The 26,158-nt window shown below is 45.2% G+C and overlaps 2 protein-coding genes and 1 long non-coding RNA gene across 6 annotated transcripts in view; 2 read left to right on the forward strand and 1 right to left on the reverse strand.

The window, feature by feature from the left end:
* LOC143378986 (uncharacterized) overlaps positions 1 to 26,158 on the forward strand; it is a 289,875-nt gene that overhangs the window by 262,918 nt on the left and 799 nt on the right. The gene's annotated exons all lie outside the window — the stretch shown is intronic.
* Positions 1 to 26,158, reverse strand: part of LOC143378968 (uncharacterized) — a 314,434-nt gene that overhangs the window by 236,575 nt on the left and 51,701 nt on the right. The gene's annotated exons all lie outside the window — the stretch shown is intronic.
* LOC143378960 (fatty acyl-CoA reductase wat-like) lies at positions 1,703 to 26,063 on the forward strand. 2 transcript variants are annotated; one of them, XM_076831163.1, is made up of 9 exons: positions 1,703 to 1,708; positions 21,172 to 21,357; positions 23,331 to 23,424; positions 23,502 to 23,747; positions 23,864 to 24,009; positions 24,102 to 24,401; positions 25,021 to 25,302; positions 25,402 to 25,659; positions 25,753 to 26,063. In XM_076831163.1, the coding sequence occupies exons 2-9, from the start codon at positions 21,185 to 21,187 to the stop codon at positions 25,859 to 25,861; spliced, it is 1,608 nt and encodes a 535-aa protein (XP_076687278.1). In that variant the 5' UTR covers positions 1,703 to 1,708; positions 21,172 to 21,184; the 3' UTR covers positions 25,862 to 26,063. The 2 variants fall into 2 exon arrangements, with proteins under 2 accessions (XP_076687278.1, XP_076687277.1); XM_076831162.1 differs by lacking the exon at positions 1,703 to 1,708 and adding an exon at positions 20,348 to 20,511.

Genomic DNA, 26,158 nt, shown 5'->3' on the forward strand with positions numbered 1-26,158 from the left:
TGCAGTTATTCGCGAAATGGCCGGCAAGAAGAGGTAGATCCGGCGAGGAAACGGCGGGACGCAAAAATCCAGCGGTGCTGCGACCGGTTGATGCCCGGTTGCAACCGCGAAGGGGACGCGGTCGTCATTTGATGCGGCTCGTTTAAATACGCGCGACGTCTGGTCTCGCGCGACTAGTACCAGCAAATTCACAAAGAGAACCGACGAAAGCGACGCGGTGGAGGCTACGAAAGGGTCTTCGAAAGGTAGGCCAGGGCAAGAAACGTCCGCGGCCTCCGTCTGTCAGCTCCTTCTTCTTCGCGCGGCGTGTTTAGGAGCTGTTGGAACGCGATCCGCCGGATCCCCGGCCAGCAGGGAAAAAGCATACCCGAGCAATTTGTGACGACGCCGAGGTGCCGTGGCCGCCGCCACCGCGATATAAACCTCGGCCGGCGTTCGTGTGCGTTTCATATGCAGGTACATGCACGCGTATAACTTTATACGTGTACGGAAATATATGTCGCCAGCGGCGGCGGTATTCGGCCACGGCAAAGACGCCGAATCCCCGGGACTGCTTTCATTAGCCTGTAATGCCTAGATAATTCGATAAAACTGAAAAATTCCGATGTCGCGTAAGCGAGTGATGCATGGGCCCGCGCGGCCATCCGTCCACCCATTTAAGGCCACGCTCCTTCTGCGCGGACCCGCGCCTTCAATTTCTGTATTTAAAGTACCATTACCCGTTTTTCTTGCCCCGTCGCTCTTTCTTCTCGTAGCCCCTGGAATACCGTGGACGTGACCCCTGTATTCCCATTTGCTTACAGGCGAATCGCGTGCGCCAGGCGCGAAGAAAAACACCTGGCCAAATGCTACGAGTTCGATCAGCCTTTCGCGGTGACGGATAAGCAAGGCTGAAGCGTTTCGGGGAGAATCTTCGGAGAAAGGAAGGACTGGGGAAATTAATGAGGATTTATAAGATCGGTGACGAGCAGGTACCGAAGTTTAAAGTACGATATCCATGATTTCGGTGAGTGCTCCTCGGGCGAACTGTCGCCGTTGCTCGGCGAAAACGAGCTCTCTTCGCCATCCGGATACGAAAAACACGATAAATCCTGCGTCACACGTGGGCGTGCCCGCCTTCCGCGGTACCCGCAACACGAGAATCGCGGCACTACTAAATTACGACGACGAGTTCGGCTCTCTCCTTAAGTAAAGTGCAGGTTGCCGGTCCTGCCTTCCTCTCGTCCTTGGCGAGAGGCGCTACACGGGCTTTCGCGCATATAAAACGGTCACGTTGCCGCCTTACAAAACGCTCCGTCCATCAATAACCATGGGCTAGAGGCGGACGAACCAGTGACTCACCGAAACCATCTTCGGATTCGTTCGGAGAAAAGAAATGTTGGTCAAGTGGCTAAGAACCGAAGCCATTAATAATATTCAAAGTTTCTACTTGTACCTATTATAATCAAGAGACACGGTAGTGTCTCGCGCCAGTTCATGCGCAGCGCGAGACGGCCGTGCCTATATTACGCCGAGCAGGATTTGGAAGAACCCTTCGATTATCGAATCTCAATAATGGTTGAGCCGATTAAGTTTTGAATGGTCTTAATGGATAGCTTGGGTTTGATTTACATGAGAAAAATGTCTTCGTTTTGTTCCTACGTGCCTTATGAGCTGAGATATTTTTTTAATATTTTATTCAAAATACTTGGCCCTGCGCTCCGAATTGGTGTTGCTAAACTGAATAAATATGTATAAATTGCATTAATATTGTTCTTTCGTTCTTGTCTCAGTGGTGTCTTGTCTTATTTTATTATTTATATCAAGACAATTAACAGTTTTCGGTGTCGCAGCGCCAAGTATTTTGAATAAAATATTTATTGCTATTGAGATATTTATTTGCATAAAATAAAAATATATCTGCTTAATATTATTTAATGCATTTTTTGTTTGTATAAATAGCCATTGTTATAATTGGTACAATTTTTGTATATCGTTAATTTTGTAAAGCTAAATGTAGCACACTAATAAATTTGCGACAGTTTCTTTTCGTTCGTCTGCGCGCGCGCGTATACTCGGCGCACTTTTTTGTACCTTTTTTTAAAAAAGGTAATTTTGTGGAGTTTATAATACATCGTCAAATATGACCTCAATCTTAAACGCCCAAAGATTGTGTACCTAGCTATTATTTAAGTCAAAACAGTAGTTTCGCGCTAGGATTATAATTGCAACAGCAATGTATCGTTGACCTTAGCTAATTAGAGCAGTGATCGGCAGCGGAGAAATCCCTAATCAACGGTTCTATTAATCAATTTCCAGAAAACGTCCAAAGCCACGTCGATCGGGGCAGATCGCGCGAGCGAATGCTTCATATAACCATGGACGCGGGCAAGCCGGCTGAAATTCTGGAAGCGTGGATCCACGGGACCTCGTGTCTCATCGGCGATGTTCCAGGGGACTCCGCCCCAACATGTACCTCGTTTTATCTCCGGATCGTCCGAGCGTTAATGAAGCGGATCGACCGGCGCTCGGTGCGCTCCGAGCCGACGAGTCGAGCCGTGGAGCGCGTCGTGCGCGACGCTCACTTGCTCGACATTCCATACAAATGTTCCAGTCGATCAGATTACTCGTCGCCCTGCCTGATTTTGCCTCTCCTCTCCTCTCGCTTCTTCCTTTCGCGCGGCATTTTTACGAGCGGTGCCCCGGCCGTCTCTGCAATTTCGTCGCGCAATGGCCCGCGAAGTTCGATCACGAATACTACTTACACGTGTCCCGATGAACCAGATCTCGCTTCGTGACTCTCGAATTACTGCCTGGTGGTAAATACATCTACGATTTGTAGAAAATTGGAGGAGAATCGGGGCAGGTGGTGATTTACACGCTGCGCTCGGTTAATGCTTTAATTACCACATGATCCACCAATGATCGGGATCTAGTCCAGACCTATCCATCGATCACAGCGAACTTGAAAGTGTCGATACCTCCACTAGTACGAAGCACGTACCAATGATGGAGTCAAAGAACACGAGATCGATTATTATTAATCTTTATCGTTTAATCGCTAAACTGTTAGGAACTGAAAGGAGGAATTGAGTCCGCCCGCGTTCCATAGATCCCAGAGTCGGCGCGAATCGGCCAAGTGAACCGGCTGGCTCGATCGCGGATGCAACGCACGCCTCGATCGCGATTCCCAGTCGTGTCTTAAATTACTCTCGCGCCTCAGCGACGGTTGCGCCTCTTAAAAGGTCCGTAAGGAACATTCATTTCGTTCGAGACGCTTATCGGCACGTAAGTACACGGTGTTACGTCCAATTCGGTCCCCAGGAATGCTGATACGCGCGCGATAGCTTCATACTCTGGCTCTAGAACGAAAGAAAAAAAGAAGGGAGCGCACAAAAGATCGAGGAAGGGAAACGGTTGGCATCGTCCGCGCGAGCACGCGCATCGAGCACCGGCAAAAATTCCATATTCGCGTCGTAAATCGAACGGCAGCCCGGATCTGTTATTATTCGAGACACGAGGGATCAGCCCGCTACGTTCGCGGTCCCTTATTTCCATGCGGGACCATGAGAATCCCGCAACAATCGGCAAATATATCATTACCCTTGGCCGGCCGAGGAGCAGTGGGAGCACAGGTAGCACAGGGAGGAAGAGGATGCTTCCAAGGATCGGGAATTAATTGGAGGGTGTCGATTTTATGGATAGAAGCGGCAACTACTGCTAGCCGGCAATTTCGCGAGGCGTGCTCGGCCAAGGGAGCACGGTGGTGGGGCGTGCTGTGGGAACCTTAAGTAATTTATAGGATGTTGTAACGGGATTTTTACAACATTGGACATTGCAGCATGGGAACGGTAGGCCGGCAAAAAACTGGGGCTACGATCGAGGTCGCGGTTTGCCCGCGTACACCCACCAGCGCTAGACAGCCATTGTCTCGCGAGCTTGAAAAACGTGCTCTCGTTTAAGCCGAGACTACGTCTCTTCCCACCGTAAATCGCAAGGATGATCTTAACACTTAACCGTCCGCGTCAGTTCGCGAGTCTGACGCGAGACTATTATATGCCGCTCTCCTGTTTGGCTAAACTTAGGAAGCTCACCGAAATTCGCTCATCTAACGTGCCACCTGCTAACGTAGCCGATAACTGCAGGAAGTTTTCCCATGAAACCCGCATCTAATCTACTTTAGACATTAGGCAGAGCTAGATATGTGAGAAGTAACGAGGAAATTTGATTTAGGATCGGCACGGTGTGGGATTAACGAAAAGCTGTACAAGAATAAGGAAACTCCTTTCGAGAAGTTGTCACCCAGTTTCCCAAGAAGCCTCGTTTCAATAGAAATCCGTGGAACGCGACGTTTACGTGAATTCGATCGCGGTCTAGGCACAGGCCTGCGTAACCTTTGCTACGGCTACGGCTACGCTCGTGTAATTCCCGCCTGAAAAATTCCTCTGATGCCCAAACGGGGACGAATCCAGCGGCAAATTTAAATTCCTAATTGATCTCGGCGCGCACGGGACCCTCTCGTGTACCCGCAAACGGGTACGCGGCCGTTACCGGTGGGGGATGATCGTGTAACCCGGGACGTAAAGTTGCACCACATTAGTCCCATGGTATATTTACGGCTGTGTAAACCGTACGTGGGGACCCCGGTTGGCATTAGCCGGGCCAACATAACCGCGACAGGCTACATATATGGCGTGCAATTCGCACCGTTAACTACCGTCCATAGCCGGTACGTAACCTGTTGTGCATCCCCCAGCCTCTCTTTTCCTTTCACCGCTCTCCCATCCTCCTCATCCTCCACGTCCTCCTCCTCCTCTTCCTCCTGTTCTGCCTCGATTCACCGGCATTGTCCCAAAATTAGCTCGATAAATCGTCCTATACCCGCGCGTACACACGTACGTGTAGGATCGCCGGTGTACGCGTAAGCCACGTCGCGTGGGAGTGCGAGGAGGGAAGGGTACTTTACGAGCCGAGGAATAATAAGGGAAAAAGAAAGTGAAATTCTGTGGCGCACGGCGCTTCGGGAATTTACACTCGACACGTTCTATCGCCGGAGCTATGCGGGACCCGAGTTATCAGCTGAGTTTTATTCCTGTTGTGCGAATCGCGGCTGAACGCGCGCCAGCCGCAAAGGTGACAGGCGCGCGCGCCCTTGAGCGTCCGCAAACGAGCTGTACACTTCGGCGTGCTAGTTGCGGCGCGATTCTCAGGCGAGGAAAAGAATATGGAAAGGAGGGAAATTATGATTATGCCCCCGCCAATCCCGTTTCTGCGCCTCGCGACTACGAGCAATCGTTATTTTTAATTAAGAGGAGAGAAGATCGGCGCGGCTCCGCTGCCACGAGGTGAAACCACTCTTCCAAGGTACCTCGAGGTCGTCGAATATCGCGGAGAGATGCCTCGGCCGCGCTGGACGCGCATTAATTGCGCGCGGTGTTAATGGCATTGTGACGATCTTCGCTTTATGAATCATTAACCGCAGCCACGCTCAGTGCGGTACGAGACGAGCGATATAGAGCTTCCCGATGTATGCACGTTGTGTATTCCTTTACGACTCGCTGCTCAAGGCGATTGACGATTTGTAAGTATCTCGATTTCATCGTCGACTAATTTCCCCATAAATTCTTGCCAGTCGATTGGTAGAATTCAGAAGGTGTACCGCCTGTTGCGAAATTTAAAGGTCGCCAGTGTTTACGCCGGGCGCAAGATTTCCTTCCATTTCAAGAATGCCACGCGTTCCACGAGATTCCTTGGAATCCTTTCGCGAGGGACGTTCCTCAATTAGGGAATTACCCGTCCAAGGAATTTGGAGCTTCGGTAGCGCTATACTATCCTCTTTGGTGTATCGCGGGATTTCAGCCGGCAATGTTCTCACGGCCACTTGGCCCCCCACCGGCCGCCGTTACCCTGGCATATTTCGTCAAGAATCGATATTATTTATGGCTGCTCTGTATCGAATCGGAGATCGATACTCGCGAGTTTCTCAATCGGGAATACAGCGGACGGTATCGTCGAAAGGGAGGTCGAAGCAACGACGAAATAATTGCCACGTTGGGCCCTTAGCCGCAAGATGAATGCCGCGGACGGGCGGCGGATTTCCGAAAGGTTCTCTCCGCTTCTAAAATCGGCACGCGTCGAGCGGCCGGTTACCAGAGGCGATTTCACGGCAGGAGCCGAGCGTAAAAGGGAGAACCGAAGGGAAGAAAGTGAGACGAGGAGGAAGACCACTCCTTCCGTCGATTATGGTATTATATTCCCATGAAAAGTGGCCTCTACCTTTACGCTCACCTGCCGCCATTTCTATCCTATAATCCGATTATAGTTAAACGGTATCGCGGGGCTCGATTCCCAGAAGCCGATTAAGAAATTGGGCAACCGAAGGGAGGCTATATCTGGGATGACTCGAACCATTCTTCTCCCTGCCGACTCTCTTTTCATCTGCGCCACGTATTCAGGCGAGCACTTTTCGAACTTGATGTCGTCCGAGCTGCGCTGCGTTGCGACATCACCAGCATGCACAGAAGCGCCATTCAACGCGAAAAATAAAAGGACATCCAACGGGCGGTTACTATTCACGCTTGTTAACCGACGTGAGTGTGAATTCTGGGCGATTCCTTTCTTCCTTTTCGAGCTTGCTCGCCGCACGCTCCTCCCCAGAATCCACGGTTCTCGACTGGTTAGGCGATTCCAGTCCCTCCGCGTGTACAGTTATTATTGTACCAGAAAGCAAGGGACACTAATGACAAGCTGCGTTTGTCCCAATTAGGGACGAGTACTGCGGTTCTAATGAAGTCGTCGCAACTAAGTACGCCCGAAGACACCATTCTGTCAGAGTTCGTAATTTCTCTTTATTTAAGCTCCAATTTAATTCCTCGAGATTCAGTGATATCGTCCCATTGACCGAACTACGCAACTCCTTAGATTGAACTTCTCTAACGTCTGACCTTCCAGCGCGAAATTTAATAGGATTCATGGATTTCCCTGCACGCGTGAGAGGATACGTTACCATGCAGCGATTAGAAAGGAAAAAAGTGAAATAATCTAACTCGACAGAGGAGTCGACCTTCGTCGACCCACATATCGCAGATCCGACACGTCCGCGAGTATGCTTCCGCGTGGGGAGTCGACTCGCATTTCAGGCATTCCGGGGGTCGGTACGTGTCCACTCGGCTAAAATCCACGATCAACTCAATTATTGTTATTTATCTGAATAGGAATGGCCGGTAATGGCCGACCTTATTCCCGTTCGTAGCCGGTAGTTCGTGCATTTGCATGCAATTTACTTAAATCAGCGGCCGAGCCGTGCCCGACACCGCCACGTTCACTGGTCCCATAAACCACCGGGGGAACCATTCTGACTTCTTCGAAGGTGTAGGTTGGTGTATCGTGTGTCTGGCGACTGGTGTCGCTGTTGCTGCTGTTGCCGGCGTTGCTGGTGTTGCTGGTGGCTATGGCCGCTGCGGTCGGGGTCTGTCCGCGGTGACAGGATCGGTCAGATCTCGTACCGATACGGTGGTACTCTCGTTTCAAAGCAATTACGCATAAATTTCCATGCCACGGCTACGACCTTTCCGCTGTGCCTGAGTTAACAACTTATGAGTGATCCCGTGCCACGGCCTGCCTCCACGCCGCGCCGTTCCCAGCCGAGCAGAAAAACATGCTGATAATTATTTCGTTCGGTTCTCCAACCGCGGTTCCATTTAGTTGTAATCTTAGCAGTTTCAAGAGTGCGTTGAATAGCGCACGTGGCTTCTTTAAATACAAACGGTGTGTATTTAAATAGCTGCTTTTACTATCTGTGAAGCCAAAAAGACGAAGGGGGAAAATGGGAATCTTCCTGTGCCTTCGTATATCCCCAATTTAAATTTGAAATACTTCTCTATATTGCTAATAATTCCACCGATATTAGCGAGTGCACAATTGTGGGAAAATCAGGTTTATATCGGACAAACTTCTGGACTTTTAGAAAGACGAATATATGAACATAAAAGAAATATTTTTTCATCTTCTCTACAACATACTGCTTTAACCAAACATTCGCTAGAGGTTGATCATAGGTTTGATTTTGACAATGTTAAGATTGTTGATAAAGAAACTAATTTAAATCAGAGAATTCTTTTGGATTCACCCCTTTTTCACCTTCTAAAAGCAGATGTGTTGTTCACGGTTTACCTTAGTCTTATTCCAACCGACTCGCGAGTCACACGTTGTGCCAGAGCGCGGTGACTTATTTTCAATAGCATACGCAGTATTTTATATATGTTTTTAACTTTCCTTGAAGATGATCTAAACCAAGATCGAAACGTCGGAAACTAATATATATATATAATTAATTAATTGCAAAATAGCTTTGACGTATTATTTTAATTTCTTAAAATAATAATTGTTTTAATCTGACCGATCCAGTGCGCCGATACCATTGTAGTTGTGGGAAAATACCTTGCGCGCGTAAGAGGGCATGGTTACCGTTTTCTGCTAAACTTGTAAGGATTATTCGCAATATTTGAAACAGAAATCAAAGTTGTAGGGCTCTCCGCGGTGTAGTAAGAAATCTTGTCACGTCCGCGACTCTTGTACCGCGGATCGAGGCTGCAAATTATTCTCCCGGCTTGCACAACCCATTGAGGAATCTGCACGTCATAGATTGACCATCTTCGGCTAAATTAACGCCGGCTTCGAAGAATCGATGGTCTCCGCTATCGCGTGAAAGTGGCATAAGTTGCTTCGAGTAAGTCACGTTCCACTGACCCTGGCGGCTGATGAACACGTCTTTCAACGGTTTTACCAAAAGAGGACTACTACGCGTACCCACGTCCATCGATTATCCGTCCCTCGTACCTTTGGGAGCTTCTTTTCTTCGTAGTGCTGCCTGACGTCTAACGAATCACGCGGCACCAACATGCGAAGGATTCTAATTAATCCTAGCAACCACCAGCGTTATAAAATACACGTTAATGCGCATAGCGCGGGCTCCCCAAGGCGTCGGTCATTTTTAACAGACATCCACGCTGGGACAGTACGGGAATCAGAATGATATTCACGAGACTCGTTGCTGGACAATAACGACACGCGAGACACGTCAGAATGAGGATGTCGAACCTATGCGAGATAGCAGAAGACGGGCGAATATTGATGACAGGGACATCTATAATAAATGTCACGCAACCTATGTTTTCCATCGCGTTAATTTCACCCCGTGACAGTAAAGTTTATCAATTTCTTTACCCTTAACAGATCTATCGAGACTTCTGAATGCTAAAGTAATTCCAGGTCCCTTTGCGAGGGCGTAGCTCGTTGGAAATCATCATTCGCAAAGAATCACACACCTGCAAGGCGGAGACGCCGATGCTAGACGCCCTGTAACTTCAATAACAAGTAATCACGGGAGGGGAGTCCGTCAAACGCGTAGTCGTTTCGCGCGGAAGAAGGACATTGCCCACAGGGTTAAACCTGCGGTCGCGTCATTCTTGTGCAAGTCACTGATAGGTTACAGCTGATTGCAGTAATCTTCGCGTCGATGGTCCGTAAACGAAAAGAAAAATGCTGGGAACCCTAGCGCGAGAGCGCGCGGCATTACTAAATAACGGTACGCCTAAGTACGGGCTTTAATGCGCGAGAGAAAATATAATCGCTGGCAGCTTCAAGGCCGATGCCTGGAGAACGGTGTCCCATGTGTGGCCCAGAAATACGTTTTTTACTCTCCCTCTGTCTCTCTCTCTCTCTCTCTTCTCCCAGAATCGACTCGGATACACACCGTACAGTCCAGCCGATGGATACGCATGCAAATTTCGGGAAACTCGCGCACTTTACGGGGAAACAGTGGAGGGAACCTTGAAACGTTAGAAAGTCGATTAGAATATCAGAGCGGAGACACGAGGTAATGTAGGCCTCTAATTCGGTTATACGTACTACACGATACGCGAGCAAGTCGGATACCTACCGGCATCAAAGAGATAGTAAACATTGCGGTTCTTGAGTCCTGTTTGGTCGAGTGTGACAAGCTAATGGTGTCCTTGCTCCGGCGAGGCCCCGATTGAAAATACCGCACAGTAGTGTCTACCAAATCGGAGCGAAGTGAGCGGGCAGCGCGCGGAGCCCTAGATGCAAGTGACACGCGGCCGGAGTCGCCGGTCGTCCGGCGAGAGGAGAAGGCGAATGTCGAAGGGGAAGTGTTGGCTTTCGAGCCCGAAGCACGTGAACGTTCCACTATACCGCCGTATCACGGAAAACTATAAAACCTGAAATGGCCAGGTATCGTCTAAGGGAACGATTCCTGCGAAACGGCCTCGTTGAAAGAATCGGTAAACGGCGCTGGCTCGCGGAGCCTGCTGCGCCTTCCGAAGCCAGCCGATCCTCCGTATCTTACCTCAACGATCTGACGACATTCTACGGAAGCTATTCAGCACCGTTCCACGGAGCACCCCTGGTGACTTCTGGTCACTTCTGCCGCCATCGAGCGCGACGCGAACGCGAGCGAGCGGGACCAGCCGCAGGTAAGTCTCGAAGCAGATGCGCCATAATTCGAGAGGGCCGACGAAGCGTCAATCGGTAGGCTAATAATCCACGCGGCACGAAGATCGATAAAACGGGTATAACTCGAGCCGCAGAAGCAACGGGAAGATCTTTGGCGGTCGGCTGTCGAAGAATATCCGCAGCATCGTTCCACGGGTGTTCAACAGTCCCACGATAATAAGAAGCCACCGTCGAGAATATACGACACCTGTTCGATAAGCGCCGACAGGTATGCGGCAATGCACGGGCCTGTCACTTTAATACAGCAGGCATAAGCGTCGTTATTGAAAGGGCACAAATGACGTTACGATGCGAGTCTCGTAGGGGTTACGGGTCCTTACGATCTTCTGAACAAAAAAAATGCACGCCTTCTGCCCGCTGGGAACGGAGGTATAAAAGTACCGATCTACCTCTGTGCCTGCGTTCACGATACCTATCGGGTGCACGATGGGTAATCGCGTAAAGAGCCCGATACGACACTGCCGAGAGTGCCGAGGCTCTCGGTAACGAGCTAAACTCGTGGCGAGCGCTCAACCTTGATTCGATCAACCAGGAAATATGCCCGCGCTTCCTGCGTTGTCATCGGTGGCTACGGCCGTGTCGAAAATTGTACCACTTGCGAAGCGAGGCAATTCATCACGCTCGCCGAATAACGTCACGAAATATCCAGATAAGTTGGCTGGTGGACGCCGTTCAATTTAAAGTGTTTGAAAGTTTTAATTGAACGTCGCTGGGAGTTTGAGGCGGACTCGCGGCCAACGTCGCAATTCCACGAGAATTATAATATGCGTCGCTGATTGGCATCGCGCCTTGTACCTTGAGCGAGCACTCCTACGACACGTTGGAAGCCGCGGGGGTTTCCTACGGGACTGACGACTTTGTTAGCGCGCCCTGATGTAGATAGAGCACCTCCCTGCCAGGCTGTTGACCATTTGAATGGTAGAACCTAGTTGGCTGTAGGTTACCGTGCTATCGATGCTGGCGTACAACGTCGAGGTAGGCAGCGCGAGCGGCAAGAAGACACCGGGGCTTTCCGTGGAACACCTTCGTGAAACGTACGACGTTACTCGGGGAACAGGCTCCCGCCAGCTAGTGCCCCGATACTTGAGGATGTACCAGGAGCGAGTGCCCCAAGATGTATTATACGACCAGTGGTCGGCTCTATGGTAGGCGCGGACACGGAGGGGGTGTTAACGCGGGACAACTGAAATTCAGTCAGCGGGAACAGCGCCTCCGCGGGACTCTGTGAAAGAAAACCTGTAATCCGGGGGAGATCTGATCGACGAACATTCCGACGAGAGGTATTCCATATATTTAAGCGCTCAGGTGCCTCGGAGGTGGCAGAGCATTACTCAAAATGACTTTCACCGCAGCTGCTGACGCAAACTCAACATAGCAGCGGTATGAATTTTGCTTAATGAAGAGACGCGCGGAACTGTGCGCTTCGAAAGTTTCATCGACGTGGACTCGGCGACGAAGAAAGAAAACTTATGTTTCCCGTTTAAGGATTAACAGCTGAGCCGCGCGAGGCATTCCCAAAATTGGAACGCGCGGTGGCCTCGCGAGGAGAGCCGAAGACAGAGTGCAGCGATCGGTAATTTACATCGACGACCATATTCGATGGCGAGATTAAGCGCGGCAACGGGACGAGGGAACACCTGAGGCCTCCGCCGCGGCAGGTGAAACGTCCGCGACCGAGGTACACGCGAGAGACGCCAAGGAGCGGTGTTCCTGATCGATCCCCGATGCACCTTACGACCCCTGCCTGGACACATGTGCCATACGCATCGACGTGCACGCGCCTGTAACGGTGCACTCCCACCGATGCGTCCAACGAGGAGAAAGATAATTTCAGGGAAACGGAAATTCTGCGGCTGGCTCGACCACTCCGCGAGATTGAAAGAGGATTTAATAAGCCCTGCTGCTCGTGGATCGTGTCGTGCTCGCCAAGTACGTCGCTGCGTGCGCAACGAGACCCCGGCACCAGGGGAAAAAAAGGAAAGGTTACAGCCAGATGAATGCATAATCCCAGTAATCTTCCGCAGTCTCTACCCTGTGCGCCACGGGACAAAACCTACGCTTGTTTCACCAGCACCCATTTTCCACGGGAGAGTAAAGATTTTTTGCTCGATTCCTCGTTCGATTCAACATTTTTTTATGTAAAACGCTCCGATGGAAACAATGGTGAACCCATTGTGTATAATCTGGGGCAAATTAACGGTTGCGAGAATGTAGCTTTTCCTGCGACATTTGCGATCACAGTTGGACTTCCCCTCGTTGTTAAACGCGCGTAATTGAGCAACAGAGTCCCGTTCACTGCGGCTGCTAATCGTTGGGCACAATGAGGCATAAGGTTTGATTACGAAAAAAAGGTCCCTGACGCGGCGGACGCGAACGTCGCGTTTGCGCGAGCCTGTCCCGTTACGATACGTATGAAAAGCCAGCGCGCAGGAACTCCGCGTCGAGGGGTAATTACGGATTCATTCATCGATCATTAAGGGACGTACTATCGGATTGTACGTAGACGTCCCAACCGCCGACGAACGTCCAGCACGCTGGGCGTAACACCGCCGATGAATTACGTTGTATCGGGGGCCTAACGACCGTGGCTAAACTGTCGGGCGGGAATAATAGCGATAACCAGACCTGCGGCCTATGAATAATACGCGAATAAATATCGGCGTGGAAGAAGGGGAACGCTCCCAGCCGCTGTACGTCGCCGTGTGCGACGCGCTTTTATTCCGATGCCCGTAAATAATATTTCCCCGAAAACAACGTCACGGTTTATTAGACGTCGCCATGAGATACACCACGTCGCGCGCGGAGCACAATATCGTTTAGCGTGCTTTAACGACCGGTTGAACGATTAAACGCGGGACACACGTGGCGCGCGAGGTGCCCGAGACTTATCTAGATTTACACGGCATTAAGACGTATGTCGAGTAAAATAATTCAGCGTTGAGAAACGTTTGACAAGAGTGTACGAGGGGCATTATTCTATTCCAGCTGCTTCGGGCTGGATATATGGACGGGACCGATAGCTTTCGTTCCAAAATTCGCACGCGCGACAAGGAATATCTTGAGGATTTTGCGACACGGCTCGCCGAGGCGTTTAAACAGACGACAGTTGATAATAATGAAAGACGATACTGCTCCAAGCATCGCAACATCGTAAGGTGAATATCACAATTTCTGCTCATGCCTCCATTTCTGCTCATTTTGTATTTTTCTTATTAATTTAAGCGTTGCGTTTGTACTATAGTTACAACAAAATAATTCTAAATTATTTGAACATTTACGCGAGTGTTGCACGAGCTTGGGGCTAATCAAAGTGCAGCATAAGCAACGAAAAACTTTTAAAATGAGAGACTCGTGATTTTTTGATCGTGTTTTAGCTGGTTGTGGTAAGGAAGAGGGTCACTATTAGTATTCGATAATTGGGCAGAGAATAGTTTTTGCAGTAAAAGTTCTTATTTAATAACAAAAACAGATACCGTATTGTGCTCTGGATGCAGATTTTTTACTATTTTTGATTATTTTAAGTAGAAAACAGGTGATTAGGTTTAGAATCACCGTCGTGTCCGCATTTCTACTCACCAAAATTTTAGCTACATAACCTCGAAATTCAATATATCTCTTGTGTTATAAAACATCTCCATAAAAGATGTAACTTATTTTAACCTGAAAAGGCAACATATTATGTGAGCAGAAATTGGTACAAATGGTGAGTAGAAATACGTACATCTTTATTTTTCTTGAGCAGAAATACGGACATTTAAAGCGTTATACTTAATTACAAATTACTAGTAGTTAAACATCTTGAAATATCTTTCTTAAATAGTTTTCGACTGGTTGATTTATTATTAAAGAATTAATCAATTACTCTGCAAATTTTGATCACAAACAATTTTTTTGCACCTTTTTTCTGACGAGTAACCTCTTAAATGAGCAGAAATTGGGACATTCACCTTAGCCACTGCACTTCTGCAGTGCTCCTTCTAACGAAGCAGAATCGTTAAGGGCGATCTTGCCACGCAGCACAAGAGGCTCCCGAGCTGAGAGGAACGGGAAAGGAGGCAGGTTTTTCTGGCTAATTTGAGTAACTAGTGGATACGGGGAAACAAAGAGGAGTGCTTCTCGACGAGGAGAAGTCTTGATGAGAGGGCGTGCCGGTTGGTGCCCGGACAGTTTTACAAAGTCCTACCCCGCCTCTGCTGTCGATAAAGAACAGCGTGAATCAACAACGGCCACGGGGCTAGCTTGGAAACCAGTTGATGGATCCGATCCATTTTTAACGAAATCGCTAGAAAAAGGGTAAGCCTCGGCCGTCGTAGCACGCGGCCCACGGCAAAATTAAATTAATTATAAATCGTGGATCCACCATGAAATTCCTGCGACCAGTTTTTGCATCGCCGAGTTCCACGGCTATGAGAATTTCCGAGAGGGCTGAGCACGGCCAAAGACCGGATCCCCGCATCGATACGGCTCGGCACGTGATTCGTGTGCCTCACCAATTCCGTGTCTCGCTCTATTTGTATGTTAATCCGCTGCCAGAAGAAAGGAATTAACGATTCCGCAGGCAAGAGCGACGAAGTTCGCGGAACGATCGTTCACACGATCGCGAGCGTCGCTGCGCTGCCCTTTTTGCCCGGGCGAATTCAATTGACTTGGGATTACCGATGGTAACGAGATTCCCCCGGTCCCCATGGGGATCGACCCCGACGAATTCTCACGTAATCGGGTCGCGACTCTTCCCCGAGGGACGACGCATCGCGACACCGAGCTACCTTGGAAATCGTGCGCCGGGATGAAGCTCGCACGGCCTCATTATCCTCGCGAAACCGAGCTCATTACCTCGTGGACCGCAAAGAAGGCAAAGCAGCGACGTGCCTCGCCGTTTACGTAGACACATTAGTAATGTAGATATTAGGTAGAGGCCAGTTGGGCGGGCAAGCTGTTAGATAATGCGATTTACAGTTATGGGACATGTCGTTCGTTAGGTGATGGCTGTGTTTCCGTAATGCTTACGGAACAGGCCACGGTAGAGTCTATTTCGTAAATGTTAGAGTTTAGACCGTAAAGAGTATCGAAGCATTTTGTTTTTTTAGGTACATTTGGAAGGGATGTTTACGATCTGAGCATTGTGCGCTTTAACCCTACTTTACCGATTAAAAACCAAGTTATACAATATAAGAGAAGGTCCACAAAAATTACTGCGTCGTAACGTAATTGGTACTTCATCTGTAACTACTAATTGATTAAAGAAGATCAAGCGCAACGGTTCCGTGTAAATTCCTCGACCTCCATCGTTCAAGCAGCCAACTGCTAAGAATATTACCATTCGATAAAGGGGATTAAGATTTTACAGGTAAAAGGGCAATTTTCCGTCTGGATCGAGTTCCGTTACCATTAATCGCGTTTATTACGGCGGTGCTCGCGTCAAACGCTTCACGGCAAAAGTTGCCCGCAGATAGAAGCGCACCTGCTTCGACAGTTAACACCATCGAGATTCTACACACCGTATACACCGACTCTCTAATTGCGTTCTCGAGTTCCTGGCACGACTTCCCGTAGGTATAGCGCGCTGCTAAAGCTTGTTTACCCTGAGCACGCAGAAGGGTTACAGACAGGTACGTTAATTTGCCGTCAATAAATGTAGCGCGTGCTCCCAAATGGTTTTTCCCCGTACACGGTATCGCTTTCTGATCGACTAGATAAACATTCGCACCGTTAGTCGATCCTCAGCCTCCAGCTACTCTTCATGCACGCTGCACAACCGATACATTTCTTAACAATATCGCACATCATCCACATGATCGCACATTCTGCGTTCGGTCGGTGCAAGAGTTCGTTCACTCACTGTTAGATGATGCTAGGTGCACGGAAATGCCATTTTTTTACTACACCTACCTGTACTTTTAGTAGAAACGTGGCAAGAACATGTAATATGTTCTTGCTTTTAATAAACACTTTGTTCAACAAAGCGAACTAACTTTTGCACCGACCTATTATTTCTGGATACATTAATTCTTAATTGAGAATCTAATCGTCTTGAAGCATTTCTTAATTTTGAAGCAAACTGTGCAAAACGGCGAAAGAAATAAACAGTAGGTAGGTACGCGATTATCTGAATAAAACTTTCTAGCAACCGAAGCGTATCCTATTTGATCTGAGCTGATTAGGTGTAGTGAAATGATGGTCTTTTAATTTGTCGAACAATCCAATATACTTTCAATTATTTATGGCTTTTGCCATTGCTTCTCTACCTGGTACTTTCGTCATCCGCCACAGATTGAAATAAGATTCAATTTGGATGAAAGTTTGATGCGTGCACAAGTGTCGATATCCCCACCCGATGCTGTGGTCCGAATCGACTGGTATCGACGCACGCGAATGCTCGAGAGCGGTTGCCGCGCTCGGATGTTCAAAAGCGAGCAATCAGCTCGGTGAAAGAGCACAACACAGACGAAACGCTCTTCTCGCGCGCTTCTGTATCCGCGTACGCCCACGAGAGTCTGTTCCAGAGCATTATTAATACACATATATACATCATGGAAACGCGCCTAAGTACCAGCGCTTAATTACTTGCTGCCAGAACTGCCAGCTACCGCGACATGGCCGCGGTGAACGATAGTTTCGAGCCGCCTTTCTGGTTGTCTCTCCACTTCGATCTGGTCCAACCGCGCACAGTATTGTGCACACGTAACTTCTGAACGATCCACGCCACCGCGATGTCCTCCGCGTCGCGCGTTTCGAAAGAAACATAAAAGTGAGAAGTACCGACTGGAAAGGCCCGCGCGATTATTTTTCGTATCGTGTTTCTGTCAAAACGACAACCTTCCGACACGCGTTCCCCGACGCGCGAGCGCGGAGGATTTAAATTATTCGCGCGAAGATACACCCGGGCGCTAATTGTTTCTTCGCGGGCCCAGCGATCTCTCTTAATAAAGCCTGCGCGAAAGCGAAAGTCCGTCGAAGCGGCGGATTTTTGCGTGACGCTGCTAATGAAACGCGCGCATTCGGCTGTTCGTCGAAGCGGACAGCGCAGGATTGCGAATAAATCTGATCGATGCCGCGAGCGAGACGCAGTTGCGTCGGACGCAACGGCTTCCCGCAATAAGGTTAATCCTGAAATCTGCACGAGACGGTTCACCGTCATTCCTGGAAAGGGAAAGCCCGGCGAGTCGCGAGAAGATTGATTTGATCGGCGACGATGCTGAGGGATCCGGGGAGTGCGAATATCGCGGATACACCCCGGTGGATGTACAAATTACGCGTCGACACGATTCGCAGGCGATTTCTAAAAGCGATAGGCGATGCATTTATAGGCCGTTTACCGGGACGTATCAGCGGAGCACCGCGAGCGGACGCGTATTTATGCTTTCATTGCTCGAACGAGCAGTCGTCGGCTCGCGGCTACATGAATAACGGCTTTCTGCTGATCGCGCAGGATTCGCCCACATTGGCCTTTGAATCAATTATGTACGATTTATATTTATGCGCGTCGAAGAGGAAGAGAAGTGGACAAGAGGCGTCCGAGGGAAGTGAAGCTGGGGGAAAAGAGAAGAAGAGCGATACAGAAGGGGGAGGATAGGAGGATAGAGGGATAGAAGGGGGGCGAATGTGCAGCGGAGGGTCGGACGAAGAACGGAGAGGGATAAAGAGGGTGGCAAGAGGGAGGAGGAGGAGGTGGAGGAGGAAAGTTGCACACGAGCTCGTTTGCGGTGGTACCATCTCGACGGAAATAAATCAAGGCTGCACCCAGATTTCAAAGCGTAAGATTACAAAAATTAATCGACCTGACGTTCAGCGCGATAAAATGCGTCCCCTGCGCCTCCTTTTTTTTCCGCTCCTTCTCCCAGAGGTATCCAGAGGAATAACCGCGTGCCGGTTTCGTGGACGGGTACGCGTACATCAGGTACCGGATAGCTCGTGGGGTTTATATCAATTACGCCGATCGTGGCCATAAAATTTCGATGAACAAGACCGGGACGTCGTTAATTACACCGCCGCGCTCCGTAAACCTCCAAATAAGCCCGGGACGCAGATCGTAATCGCGGCTACGTCGATAATCTGTTCGATTAACAGGAGGAAGGGAAACCGTGGTCCCGCGACGTTCACGGAGGCTTATCCAGTGGAGATCGAACATGATCGCTGTGCGATCAGTTGCCCTTAATATTTCAATTATTCCCTTTCATACGGAATTGCTTGACGACCGATGATCGACAACGACTCGAATTCGAGCACCAATCGGAGTAGCCGGTCATTGGGCGATGTATTAGGCCTACCTCACTCGATCTAAGTAAATTATAATAATTCCAATTAAAAGAGATTAAAACGATTTATGCGGTCGAAATTCAAATTAAATTATAATAATTATCGGTAATCCCTCGCATTTAGGGGTAACCATTCGTCCGTCATTCTATGAATGCTCACAGTCCTATACGAGACGAGTGCAATAAGAATCACTTTTGCTTCCATATAGATGATAGAGATTTATTCGTTTTATTTTTCGTCTTTATTTCACCAATTTTAGTATAGCTGCGAACATTAAAATAGCAGTACTTTAGGGTATATAATTAAAGTCGTCTTTCTCAATAATACAGTAGCAAAACTTTCAGCGTGAGCACATATATTGATTACTCAAGGGTTGAGTGAAATTATTATAAAAATAAGTAGATTTAAATCTAGCAACACTTAACGGTTAATCCAAATTATCAGTTCAGTGATTCTCCTTAATATTAAAATAGCAGTGTGATTCTTATTCCTCGTTTATTCTGCGAAGACAAAGAAGTTTGCGATTTAAATCAAACTAGAAGTACTTAAGTTATTGTCATATTGAAGTGAATTTAAAACCAAGTGCTAGTATTTTTATTGCACTTTGTTTCAGTGGTTCGCGCTAAACAATGTACGGATGAAAAAAGAAAACTTATTTTAAAATTGAGAAAGGTTGGGAAATCCTATACAGAAATACAGGCTGTTTTGAGCTGTTCTGCTAAAATCATCTCTAACGCTATCAAATATAAAGAAAAGCCGGAAAAAAGAGTCGGAAAACGTGAAAGAACGCTCCACAATGACCGCAATATTTTGAGAACCTCCAGAAAGGATCCAACAAAATCGGCCGTACAAATAAAAAAGGAACTTGTGGAAAATTCGACAGCTAGACAAATTGTCCGGGGCGCTCCACTTTAGGGCCAAGTGCATCCATCAATGGGATTAAGCGGATATGAATGAGAGATGAGCTACGCACTGCATACGACCCTAAGCGAGGCTCGTGTGTTTATATTCCCACGTTTTTCCGAGCCCATTGTCCCGACGCTCGAAACGTGTTTACTTTAACGCCTGGCTGATCCGGCCAACTTCCCTATTTCGCTGACCTTACATGTAGAGCGGGTGGACGAGAAATAGGGAAGTGGGTCAGATCGTGCAAGTGTTAAAGTAAACAAGCCTCTAGCGGCCGGACAAGGACGTCGAAAAAAACGTGGAAATATTTCGGGCGTCGCTTATGGGGGGTTTACACTCGGCCGAGTCCATCGATCTGCTACTCGGGCGAGTGAGAAACTTGACACAGTGACCATTTACGTGCATCTAGTCAAATCTAGTGGTTTGAACGAGTCAGCCCGTTTTTAATGGCGTACGCTTAACCGAAACTAAACTAATATAGATGAAAAAATTAAATTCTCTTTCAGAATATGCATAGGTACCTATTAGGCATATTAAGCATTCACATCAGTATGAAATAATTGCTGAACGGAGGTGATAGTTTAATTTTTGATTATTCATACTTCCTCCGACAATAGTAAACGTCATTCTTCAAACTAGCGATCTATTATAATTTCAATGATTATTCTGAGGTATTAAGAAGTCACATATGCGTGTGTTAAAGTCATATAGACGTACGTGTGTGGAACTGTATATTTTTAAATCTATTGGAACAGGATCGGAACTCTACGCAGTTGAAATTTGTCCGTCGTTGAATCCGCATCGACGCATCGCCATTTCACTACCCGCTCAGAACAGGTGTGATATAATAACACTTCTTTTTTATCATTGATATAGGCTGGTGCTACATAATTACGACTGGTAAAAGATTTCTAGTAATTATAAAAATTGAAATTAAATAAATGGACTTAGAACTTTCTCAAAAGACATTATTACATATCAGACATGCCAATTTCGATAACAGAGTTTTAAAAATTTCTGACCATACTATTGAAAAGAATGCATAAAAGAAAATATCCTTCAAAATAATAGACTTGCAAATAACTTTTATACTTCTTGCTTACAAAATACATATAGTATGTATGCCTGTTTCCTTTTTGCATTGCCTGTCGGTTTTACTATTTCTGATGTTGGGTATACCGACGGTCTGAGGACAGCCCGTTCACGTGATACTTAGTCGAAAAGAAATTAAAAAGAAAAAGTTGTTTCTCTAGAGAAGAGAATAATTGGGAAGGTATTTCACTCTATGTAGATAATTCTTGATTCAACGTTGATCCTTTACAGGCCTACAGGCTGAGTGTTCTCGCCGAATACTTGATGAACCCCACAGCTTTTTTCGAAACCGCACGCATGTAGCGCGCACAGATGTGTGGCGAACATTCAATTCATCACGAATCCATCGAATTCATTATTAAGCGATTATTACACTAAAGTGCGTATATTCATTGAAACTAACAGGTACACGATTAAGATGTCTTCAGAAGGAAGTAATGCGTATATAGATGATATATCGTATCAGTGCGATGATACACCGGTTTTAAATCCCGAAAAAAGTAAAATCGCCGAATGGTTTGCTGATACTAACGTTTTAGTAACAGGAGGGACAGGTTTCCTGGGCAAGCTGATCGTCGAAAAATTACTAAGGTACGTTTCCTTCAAAGATATATTCAAAATTCCACTAATCCTTCGCAACCGAGCGTTTTTATATTATTCTGCTATATCGCGTAAACCGGAAGGGATCGGTATTTTAGTGTATTAATATGATATTTTTCCCCCATTATTTAATGTCGCATCAACCACTAGTGTGGGAATATGATATTATACCTAAAGAATAAAAAATATATATAAAAAAATTATGTTAAACGATTTTATTAAAAATGTAGTAAAAACTAAATTAAAATGCACTAAAAACTAAAAAATAATTATTTCCTTGTACTACAATTTCGATGGTGATATACGAATGCCTGCAAAGTTTTAGTTTTACTATTCGTACATACGTGACGGAACATTTTTCGATAAGTTGCGTATTTTCGGTAATCGTTTTCGTAAAGAACGCGAGTGGCTGATTTCAAGTCGTTTGGATTTGTGGTTATGGGTTATATTTATTGATGACTGGGTAATTTTTTCACCCCCACGGGTTAATTTTTTTTTTAAATATTGTATTGGCATGCAAACTATGCACGCCTGCAAAGTTTCAAGACAATTGGATAATTGGAAGTGGGTTAAATTTGAGTTGCCAGATTTGAACCATTCAAACATACATACAAACAAGCATACAACAAACAGAGGATCGGAGCTGAATAAATTCGTTTAAAAAGTGAACATTTTTCGATGTGTCACATCCTTTAATAGTTAGTCACACACGTCAGTCTTACGTTTAATGATCAGTTGAAAAGGTACATCCGGTGTTTGTAAAATAAGGTGGTTGTGCTTACAATTTAAATGAATTAACGTACGATTACGTTGAACAAATGGCTTTCTGCGAAAATGAAAAACAGAATGTCCGAAGGGAAAGAGAATTCACCTTAGGAAATTGAAAATCCGGAAGCGTAGTAAATTTAACGATTTCTAGCCAACGTTTTCAATAACGTACCAGCCACCGGTATATTGGGAAACCTAATGACATATTTTTATAACGTTTTTCGCACTACTGCATTACTGTCATCGTTCTTTGACTGTACCGTAAACTCGGGGAAGATTGGCATGTTTTTGGAACATTTTGCTGTATAACATAAAAATTAATATTTTTACATGTGCTTTAAGTATCCTATCATAAATAATATTGCATCTTTTGTGCATGTACTACAAGTGTCAAAATGCATAAAATTTGTATTGTTTTCCTTCAACATTGGTACATCATTTATAAATAGTACTAAAAAGCTAAAGTTTTACCACATTTGAACTTACATTAACACTTAAATTTGTTTCTTTTTATGTTCAATGCACTCTCTTTTATATTTTTTTATTATTTTATTTTACAGATTAACATTTTTAAATTTGGTTTAGGTATCCTACTATAACATTGCATCGTTTGTGATTGTACTAGAAGTGTGAAACTGCATAATTTTTTTTCCTTTTTCCTTTTAATAGATGTTAAGTAGATGCCAATGTTACTCCGTACTCCTAATGTTCCCACAGTTTACGGTAACTTATTTGCGTAGTATAATTAAAAGATTGTCGTACATAAGATATTGAAGGAGTTGCGAGTGTGTTTATCATTATGTTCAGTGAATCACAAAAATATTCGGACACCCTTTTAAACAGAATAATTTTTTTAAAATTTTTTTAAAACTGTTATAAGTAGTAGAACTCACAGTCTTTTTCGGCCTATACCGTTAATAAACCTAAAGATTCTAACATATTCCGATGCCTGTCGCTTTTGGAAAATTTCGACGAAATTTTCAGCATCCAACTTACTTAAATCTACAAACGGGAGTTTTAAATTGTCATTACAGGCCCAGATAAAAAATCCGGCGAAACACGTCATCTAGTAAACTAATCCTTCTAGCTTCTCAAAAAAATCTCAAGTCGTTTGGACCAATTTTGAAAAAGTTATTCTGTTTTAAAGGGTCCCTGAATATTTGTGTGATTTACTGTATATACCTATATATTTGTAGATCCTGCCCGGGTATTGCGAGAATATATATTATAGTAAGGCCGAAAAAGGGGAAAATTTCAGAACAGCGGTTTAAAGAGAACTTCGAAGATGCTGTAAGTGATATACTTATACATATTAAGTTCTATAAGATTAGGATGTATAATTATTATGTACACGCTATTGTGATCAGGTATACGATAGATTGAGACGCGAGCAACCGAATTTTCTGAACAAGGTGATAATGGTGGAGGGTGACGCGATGCAAGAAGATTATGGTCTGTCACCGGAAACGAAAACGATGCTGATGAATACGAATATCATTTTTCATGCTGCAGCGACCGTTCGATTTGACGAAAAGATGCGCCTAGCCGTGAACATTAATGTGAAAGGCACGAGATGCATATTACTGTTCGCGAAACAGATGCCGAACTTAAAGGTAGATCGGAGATCTTTTAAAACCTTTCGTCAAACAATTGAACCAATCATTATAATTAAACGCGTATTATAAATTGTATCTTACACTTAACACTAAATCCCTAAATCTATCTACAGTCATTCGTACACGTATCAACTGCATTTTCGAACTGTATACATAAACACATTGATGAAATACACTACAAACCACCTATCGATGGTGATAAGTTAATATCGTTGTTGGATATCTTTGATGATGAAAAACTTGAAGAAATCACTCCCATGTAAGTACTAACTGAATATTTCACGGAACATGATTGCGCGAATAAGAAAACGAGGTAGCTATGACTAAACATAATTTTTTTCATTTTCATAGACTGCTCAAAAACTGGCCCAATATGTACATATTCTCTAAAGCAGTTGGAGAAAGTATTGTCGCAAAGTATAGCGAAGGTATTCCGACGTGTATCGTCCGACCTTCTATTGTTTTATCAACAGCCGAAGAACCACTTTATGGATGGATAAATAATTTATATGGGCCTACAGGGATGGTTATAGGAGCAGGTCTTGGTTTCTTGCATACGATACAATGTATATCAGAAAACACGGCGCAAATAATACCAGCTGATTATGTAGTCTCTACTACAATTGCTGCTGCTTGGAATACTAGTAATAGGTAAGTATTTAATTTTGTCATTATAATTGTTTTATATTAACTTCCTGCGTTATCCTACTAATATAATAAATGCGAAAGTGTGTTTGTATGTTTGTTACACAATCACGTCGCAACTACGCAACGGATCTTTCTGAATATTTGTATACACGCAGTGGCCTAGGACTAGGAATAACATATAGAATACTTTTTATCCAGTTTTTTTTTTAACCGATCTGGACCAAATTTTGCGTAATTACTCTCTACAACCCTGCGGAAAATATAGACTTCCATAAAATCTGGATATCCCACCCCTTCCCCTTATTTCACCCCCTTGACAGCGTGGGACAAGCAATGTTTTACCTGGGCAACACCGGGTGCATTAAGCTAGTTAAGTATATATATAACCGAATATAATCTTTGATGTTGAAACGAAAAACTGGAGTAAGATGCTTTTCACTTGAAATGGAATAATTTTGGTTTATTATAAACAGAAAGTAATGAAATGATCGTGACACAAGGATTACAAATGTAAACTATAGATTACTAAAAATTTTAATTATTAGGTAAATGTACGTACGTACATGTATGTAATATAAGAATGTTTGAAATGTAATCTTAGCATTACTGATTTACTTTATAGGAAATCTTCTGAAATATTAGATAAAGATTCTAATATACCTGTTGATGAAAGAATCCCCATTTACAACTCTGTATCTTCATGTCAAAATCCCATTAGTTGGGGTACATTTATGAAAAAATATGAAATTTTTGGTTTGGAAGTACCTAGTGTACATAGCTTTTGGTATTATATGCTGATACTGACCAGATATGTAATTCTCTACAAGATGTATGTCTTCTTCTTCCACATTGTGCCAGCAATTATTGTCGATACGTTGGCTTATGTTTCTGGTCGAAAACCCATGTACGTATTTTATACATCAATTGTAATCCATATTAGGTAAATGATAACCGACAGAATATGTATAGCATTGATTAACAATGATGGTCTATATACTTTCAGATTGTTGGATGCGTATAAGAAAATAGAGAAATTAAGCAGTGTGATGAATTACTTTTCAACACAGGAATGGAATTTTTCTGACGATAACGTTCAGAAACTTTGGCAAGAATTGAATTCTACCGATCAACGAATTTTCAAGTTCAACATGAAAAACCTAGACTGGAATGAGTTCTTTTACTGTAGTATTAGAGGCATCCGTATGTACTTGCTAAAAGACCCACTCGACACAGTGGAAACAGCATCCAGAAAATATAAGAAGTGTGTTTCCTTTCATCGAGTCATTAAAATTAAATTTAAAAGCATCCCATGGTATAAAATTGCTTTCTAAAATTCAAATTTCTTCTATTTCAGGCTAAAAATCGCTCATTATACGATAATGACATTAGTCTCCCTGCTAATGGTATGGGTAACTGTACATTTTCTATCATTTCTTTGGTCCCTATGTCCTTTGGCACATTAATGGTTGGTAATATTAGCTTTGTAACCTTTTCCTCTAAATGGTAAATTAGTTCAATGGAAATCTCGTTGCGGCTGTGTGTAGTGCATACCTGTTTATTTGAAACAGCTAATTATTATTGATCTCGTGAACCTAATTTGCTGTAACGCTAAGAAATGTCGCCACGGGCCTGTACCTTCGTGAATAAAATGTGAAAAATATTAAGCGTGCTGCGTTCTTAAATCGTATTACCATGCGAATCACAAAATTTTCTGCTTCATATCATTATCCTATGATAACATCTGTTCAGAAATCAGAAAG

This window comes from Andrena cerasifolii, chromosome 2 (genome assembly GCF_050908995.1).
Source record: "Andrena cerasifolii isolate SP2316 chromosome 2, iyAndCera1_principal, whole genome shotgun sequence".
Taxonomy (NCBI): domain Eukaryota; kingdom Metazoa; phylum Arthropoda; class Insecta; order Hymenoptera; family Andrenidae; genus Andrena; species Andrena cerasifolii.